At 38.3% G+C, this 7933-nt stretch overlaps 1 protein-coding gene across 2 annotated transcripts; it reads left to right on the top strand.

Annotated features, from left to right (window-relative positions):
- Positions 1 to 129: 129 nt before the first annotated feature.
- LOC112138894 (type-4 ice-structuring protein LS-12) lies at positions 130 to 1238 on the top strand. 2 transcript variants are annotated; one of them, XM_024261559.2, is made up of 3 exons: positions 130 to 343; positions 690 to 840; positions 915 to 1238. In XM_024261559.2, the coding sequence occupies exons 1-3, from the start codon at positions 277 to 279 to the stop codon at positions 1165 to 1167; spliced, it is 471 nt and encodes a 156-aa protein (XP_024117327.1). In that variant the 5' UTR covers positions 130 to 276; the 3' UTR covers positions 1168 to 1238. The 2 variants fall into 2 exon arrangements, with proteins under 2 accessions (XP_024117327.1, XP_024117328.1); XM_024261560.2 differs by having other exon boundaries at positions 205 to 437.
- Positions 1239 to 7933: the final 6695 nt, after the last annotated feature.

Below are 7933 nucleotides of genomic sequence, written 5' to 3'. Positions count from 1 at the left end.
AACAGATTAATTTAAATGCACACAGAGTCAGTTTGACTGAAACTTAGATAGATAGATAGACAACTTTATTAATCCATTTGGGACGTGCCCGCAGGGAAATTAAAGAACTTCCGATTGAATCAAACATGGAATCAAAAGTTCAGGTTTTTCCAAACACATCATGAATAATTTCCTTCCAACTCAATCAGGCGGCGTGGACTTTGCACGTTTGCTGTCGCAGTAATCAGGCCTTAAGGTCCAGCCGGAGCCGTGATTGTTCTCGCCGGAGGTGATTCCATGCTTGTGATTAACTCATCCTCAGGAGCTATAAAAGGACGGACAGCCGGTACGGTCAGGAGCCCAGGTACGTCCCTCCTTCTTCATACCTTTGTTCTCGCCTGCAGACATGAAGTTCTCCTGTGTTGCTGCTCTTCTTGTGGTGCTGACTGTCACTCGTGGTAAGGAAATAGTTTGTTAAGGTTAGGTGATGTTTAACTCAAAATCTTTGACATATTGTAACTTTTAAACCATCCGTAGGATTATTCTAGTAGATTTTGCATTAAAATCTATTGGAATAATCCTACTTACGGTTGAAAAGTTACAGTAAATCAATGACTGTAAACACTGGAGCTTAAGGGTTAATTTATGGCTCATTTATATCTAGAATAAAACACTAAATTACAGAGAATAATTCAATCCTGTGTGTTCAGGGTGCGATGCCGTGTCCCTGGTGAGGCGGGACGCCCCGTCCGACGTGGACAAGCTCACCCAGCTGATCGAGAACATGTCCGCCAGCATCACCGCCGCCACCCAGGAGATGGTGGACAAGATGAAGGCGCTGGAGATGACCAGCACCGCCCAGTAAGACTCGGGTTCCCTCCTCCCTCTTCAGACTAACACCGAGATGATGTTTATTGGTTTCACTCTTTCCTCAGTGCTTACAGCAGGACTAAGATCCAGCCGCTGGTGGAGCAGGTCCAGGCCGAGGCCGCCAAGCTGCAGGAGCAGGTCAAACCCTACATCTCCAACATCGAGGAGCACATCCGACCGCTGACCGACAACTTCAACAGCCACGTCAAGCCGCTGACCGACAACTTCCACCAGCAGGTCAAGCCTCTCACCGACATGATGGAGAAGCTTTTCCAGCAGGTGGTGGACCAGTCCAAAGCTCTGCTGCCCCCCCAGTAAACACAACCGCGATGGTGTTTGCTCGTTTCTTTCTCTGTAATTTATCGGAATTAAAGGCTTTGACAGTTTCACTTGGTTTTATGGTTTTATGGCTGGATCTTCTAACAAAATCTGAGATTTTCCACTAGAAAATTATTGGATGACGTCACAAATGAGGGTTTGACTTGGCCAGTTATCTAACAATAAGTTTAATAAAGAACAAAGACAGACCATATATATATATATATATATATATACTATTTGAAAAATATCAAACCACCAACAATAAATAACTGGAAAAACAAGGTAAAACAGGTAAACGTGATGAAAAAATGACCACTTCCCTTCAAATGAAAACAGACATATTTAATGAGAAATGGAATAAAATACTATTTAAATGTCTAAATTGCAGGTTGTTTAATATTTTAACATCTATTCAAATGTAAACATATTTATAAAGATATAGCTAAATATGAATTGGAACAATATTTATATCGAAGAACTCCAAGTCTCATTTACTCACCTTTTTTGATTGTTCAATTAAACTATGTTTCATTTTCTGTTTGTTTTTTCTTCTTTTTGTCTTTAAAGAACTATGTGTTTTATGTGTTCAGTTTTTATCTATCAGTTGTGGTGAAAACTAAAAATAAAAAGTAAAAAAAAAATAAAAAAAGGCTTGAATTTTAATTGTAACTTATATTATAAAAAACATCACAAAAGAAACATATTTAGATGGGAAGCAGAACAAAACTTTCACAATAAATCTACCAAAGTTGTGACTTTATTTAAAAACCCCAAATGAAAAATACTTTTTTCTCCTAATTCATTCACAGCAAGTCGTTCAACTGCTTTATTTTCTGCTTCCGCATTATTTTGTTAATATAAAGTGTGGAAACCAATCAGATGGGCTTTTATTTTGACATCTTTCCTAACCTTAGAGCTCTATCGCCGGGGGATTTTCACCCAGATAAAAGTATTTACAGGACTTTTAACATGTTGTATTATTCCGAGTGTCTCTGGGTAAAGTCTCACATGTCTCAGGAATGGGCGGACCAAAGACCAAATCTCCAGTATTTTTTTTAATTGTTTTTCTTCTCAAATTCCTAATTTTTAAGTAATTTTCTAGCTTGTTTTTTGGATCTTCCTATGTTTATATTTTCCATTTTGTTACATATACCACACTTGAAAATAAAGTGACACTACTCTATTTTTTTGTGACAAATACTTATCATTGGGTATATCATATCAGGTAAAAATTACCCAACAAAAGTGAACTTTCTGTAGCCAAAGTGCTCAAAAAAGCAGATTTTTTCTCACAAAATCATCATTTTTTTTTCTGAATTTATCTTTTAAACAGTCATCCAGGACTTAAAGAAAGCTTCTCAATCTCATCCATAAATGTAATTTATATTAAATGTTGGTTGAAGGAGAGTTTCTCACCACCATCTTTTCGCTGCTTTTGCCTCCTGGTAGAAACATAAGGAGAGTTTTGTGCGGCTGCGATGGTCTCCGAGCCGTGAGGGAGACAATGACTTGTTGTCAGTTTAACCACAAAACAACAAAATCACTAGTCTTCCACGCCGCTCAGGACTCTTAGGCAACAGGTTTCAGCGACAGCGGCCAGGCTGCAACAGGACATGCATCCACGCACGCCGTACTCAAGGTGGCCTCCTTGAGCTGACGGAGATCTTCAGGCAAACCTTGGCGGTCTGAAGGCCGCAGGAAGCCGCAGAACTGAGTGGCCTTCTCCTCGTGCCTGCAGAGATTAAACGAGTCGAGCTGGAAACATTTCAAAAAGACAGATAAACACCCTCTAAGATCAGCATGTTTTTCTTTTTTTTTCAAACCTATTTTCTCCCTCCTCGAGTGTCGGTTGATGCTCTGGGATGTGAGGGAGGATGAAGGGTCAGAGGTCATCGTCAGGGCCGGACAAGCTGTCCAAGGCTCAGAGCCTGCAAGCGGACAGAGAGCACAGCTGTGAGTCTCCCCGGCGAGGTCAGCGGCGCTTTGATCCGATTCACGCTGCAGGTTTTATCGATTGAATGAAACGTTGGAGACAAACGAGTCGGAGATTCACCTGTTGGATCAACCGGAGAAACACGGCACAAAACTCCCAGCAAGCGGAGATATTTTTGTGCAGACCTCTAAAAAAAGAACAAAAATAAGAATTTCTTTAGAGAAATGCAGTTCATTTTGCTGCAGAAATAGCAGCATGTTCCTGATCACCTCCTTACACTCTGAGATTAAACATGACGGCTGCAGAGAAACTTGATATTCAGCGTCTCCCTCTCACGCAGGACCACACAGAGAGAGAGAGAGCGCTAAAATTCTTTTTTTTTTGCACACACCATGATCGAGCGGGTCAAAAAGGGTCTGAATTAGGATCCGCTCACAGAATAAATCAGAATAAGCTGATTTGTCAGGTTGTCTCACAGGCTGGACCAGATGCTCAGCAGAAAATCAATGAGAGGAGAAGGTGACACTGATGGACATACGGCGAGACGTGAGGAGGAGAAAAATGATTTATTTGAGCGATCAGACCGGCTGGAAACAGACTCAATGCAAAGTGACGATGGGAGACGATGCTGGAATTGCTTCCACTTACCACTTTAGAATCAGAAACCTGGGGGGGGGGGTCATCCACTTCCAGTTCAGGTGCGGAAAAAGGAAAAAAAAGTGCCCAGAAAAAAGGGGGCAGGTGTGAGAGACGGAGCGGCTGGCGGCCTCTGCAGAGGGAAAGCTCGGTGCGTCTGCGTCGCCCAGCAGAACAGAACAGATATGTTTTTGCAGCGTGCACGTTTTTACTCAGGGCTGACAGACACACAGCCCCCATGCACACAGGTGCTATTCAAGGAAACTGTGTAAAAGTGACGTCACTGAGGAAAAAAGTCTAGCCCATAAACCTTTTCAGCGCTCAGATCCCTCCCACTACATGTTGCTCTGTTCATTTCTTTCCCGTTTTTCTCCCTCTCTCCGGCTTTTGTCTGTGGATTTGTATCCATCTCAACCTATGAATCAGATTTCAGCAAAGTGAGGCCACACGCATCTCACCGGCATCTCACCTTTCCACCGTCTTGCCTCCGTCTTGCAGCAAAGGTGGAACATCTGACAGGAAGCACTAATTGCTTGTTTGGTCTCAGCAGCGGCTCGGAGCACAATAAACCTTGAGCGTCTTTTTCTCTGTTTGCGTGGCTTTTTGCAAATGTGCGCTGGTCCTGATGTGAAACGACCAAATGAAGCTTACCCCAATTTTCATAGCCCTCCAATTTAGAGCGCGGCTGCTTCTCTCTAATGCTGAAACGCCACTTTGTGAAATTACAGTACAATTTTGAAAAGTAGAAACAGGCAGCAGGCAATTCAGGTGCTCAGCCTCCACAACAATGGACCGCTGGCCTTGGTGATGGTTGCTAGGCGATGGAGGAAATACAATGGCCTCCTCTGAAACCAAAGGCCCTTAAGTGGACTGACAGGAGCAAACGCACACACACACACAAACGCACAAAACACAGGCAATGCGGGGAAAAGCAGAGAGCAAGTGAAGCAGCGCACCTCTGTGCTCGACCCAGACGTAGCTTTTGCCTGGCTCGGGTTTAAATCTGGGCTGTTTCTGGGCAGATGTTAAAGAAATAGAAAAAAAGGTCTGATCTTAACCTGAGTGCAGCTCTGCTCCAAACTCATGCATGCACTCCTCAGTTATTTGTTTTTGCACAAGACTGTGTTTCAGACAGACCGATCCCATAATCAATACAACTGCTGGTTGCTAACGTCTGACCTGTCGTCTTCTTTATCTGTCTGCATAGAAATATTCCTTCTTCCACAGCTGCACCCAATGAACCGGCCAAAGGAGGAGCAGAGCCTCCGCTGGAAAGCAAAATATCAAACTAAATCTTCATAAAACATGACTTGTTTAACCAATTTGCATGACAATGTCCAATAAAATAATGAAAAAAAAAAATTTCACCCAGAAATGTATAATTCTGCAGCAATTTTAATGTAAATTAAGGAATAAATTAATTTAATCTAAAAGAAATACAAATAAATTCAATTTTTGTAGTGAATTTAATGCTTTTATTTAGGGCTGTGAAAGTTAACGCGTTGACGCATGCGATTAATCGATCAGAATTAACGTGCTAATATTTATTAATGCCCTCAGACGTCCTGCCGTACAGCTGTGAGATCAGCAAAAGTAAACAAGTTTTAGGTCTAAAAAGGTCTAAAAATAAATGCTCTATAATTATGCGTGTGATTTCATATTGGGGTTATTTGCAGATAATAAGTGGCTGGCAAATACTGTAACTAAAAAAAAAAAAAAGGAAAAAAAAGCGATTAATCGCGATTAATTTTTTCCAGTTTGCGATTAATTAGTTAATTTTTTTTAATCAATTCCCCACCCTACTTTTATTACATTTTTATCAGGTTTTTGCCTCAAAACAGTCATTTAATGTTATAAATAAAAACATAACTATCAAAAACCTGAAATAATCATGATGTATTTTTGTTTTCTTCATGTTATGATTAGAGGATTTCATCCCTGAGGAGAAGAAACGCTCCTGACATGAACGGATCATCAGGCATTCATGCTTCTGATTACGAGAACACTCGTTCTGAGGGAAAGGAGCCGCTTACAGCAGAACATCTGCATAAGACGACAACATCTCTGATATAGGTGGAAAAAGCTCCACTTCAGTATCACTGGTGGTTTTTCAAAATAAAAGAGTGAAAAAGTTGCCACGAGTCCAATAAAAAGCAGAAATTCTTCCTGTCTGTAACAGATTACAGATTATTTGCTTTATCTGTTTACTGCCTCAGAATTGTAACATATCACATGACTTACTTTTAAGTTACTTTGAAGTATTCAAAGGTGACAAATGTACCACAAAGTACTTTCCCTTCAGACTGGACGGAAAGGGTTTCAAAATAGAGACTAATAATGTTTATTTTTAAATTAAAAGCACAACATTTCTCGGTTTAATCCATTAAAAAGAACATTTAGGCCATTTACACAGAAAAAGAGAGGAACCAGAGCCCAGAGAACCTGAGGCGGGTGTGCCTCAGAGACACTCAAAGAAAGGTTACCTCATGAAAGCAGGTTAAAACAGCTTTGAGTGAAATAAAAGTGTTTGTGTCCAACCAGCCGAACAGGAAATTTGCTTCAGTAATTTAAGGCAAAATGAAGGAAAAAAGCTCAGAAGAAGCAACAGTGAGCAGAAAATAGATTTTTATTTTGGTAAATCAGTTAACAATTCATGCTGCTTCGAAAAATGACTTTTTTGGCAGTTAGTTGGTTGTAAAAGTTGCAGTGAATAAAATATTGGATGAAATTTATTAGTAATATGTAGTGTGGGTGAAACCTAAACTCAATTATTTATTGTTTAAATTAATTCTCAGATTTACTGAGAAAAAACAAAACAAATTAATGTGTAAATTTTGATAAACAAACATAAACAGAATAAAAAAGCAAACATCTCCTTGACTTTTTGAGATGTTTAGAACAAATCGGATATTTACTCAAAAACAATGATGATAAAATGTCCTTGTAAATTGATCAAAAACTAATAAAATCAATATTTTCCATCCTTTAGAAATCAAAATAAGAATTTTTTAAAGTAAAAATGAATATATTTATGTTTTTCGATCTAAGAATATAAAGAAGTGTAGACAAGAACGCCTCTGTTTGTGCGCCGATCCACCACTAGAGGGCGTCCGCGCTCATAACGGTCAGCGGGGAGGCGCCATAAGTGAAAAACGCAAAAATACAGCGAGATGCTGAGTTAGAGCGCCGCGGCAGCGTCTGCACTGATTGAAGTGACATTTTTAAGGTGAGTTTTCAAGCTGTTTAATGTTTTGTTCAGCAGGGAAGCTTAATTAGCTCTGGAACCTGCGTGATGGCAGCTGAATCCTTTAGTTTCTTTAGTGGTTCCGTCTGCATTTAGAACTAAAGTATAAAAAATGAGGAGAAAAGAAACACATGAAAAAACAACACAAAAGCATAACTTTAAAACTACTTTTTTCAGTACAAAAAACTTCTTTATTAGCTCAACCAAAATGAACTTGATAAAAAAAAAGTTGGATAATAACATGATTAATTTAATTTGCACATCAATTGATTTAAATGATTTTAAAATAATACTATTGGTTTTATTAATCTACTTATTTTCACCTTAAATAAACACTAACAGTAAGGAAAAACTATAAAAAAACTATTAAAGATATTTTTATTTATATTTTTTCCACAAAAGTAAAAATATTGTAAACTGAGGATAGACTCATTTTATCTAAAAAAAAACTATTCTTTGTGTGTCTTACAGGTTAAAAACTTAAGATTTATTATTTAATATTCAGTAATTGTTTTTAAGAATAAATTATCATATAAATTGAACTAAAATGAAGGGTTCTATGTAGAATGAAACAATAATGATGCATGACAGCTGTACAATATCAATGGTTATAAATGACTGTTGGCTGGTTTAATAATTGGTTGAATAATTATTTAACTACAGACTCTGAAATCATTTTATGATACAATGTGGACAAGAAGTTGTATTTCATTGTTTCTGTAGAATGTATGTCCTGTTCAGTAAAATAAAATAAAAAGCAATTTAAAGCTTTTAAATTATGATATTAGAAAGGAATATAGATAATATAATTTAACCAATTCAGTTAATAAATGCATGAATGTATGAAAATGGTCAAATCAGGATTTTTTTTTCTGATCCAATACTTTGCAGCACGTTAAAAAATGAACAAATGCAAAAAAAAAAAATGAAACAATTAATAAATAAATCCA

Source organism: Oryzias melastigma, unplaced genomic scaffold (assembly GCF_002922805.2).
Source record: "Oryzias melastigma strain HK-1 unplaced genomic scaffold, ASM292280v2 sc01295, whole genome shotgun sequence".
Lineage (NCBI taxonomy): Eukaryota > Metazoa > Chordata > Actinopteri > Beloniformes > Adrianichthyidae > Oryzias > Oryzias melastigma.
Note: the sequence above shows the minus strand (reverse complement) of the source record. Positions and strands in the feature narration are given on the sequence as shown.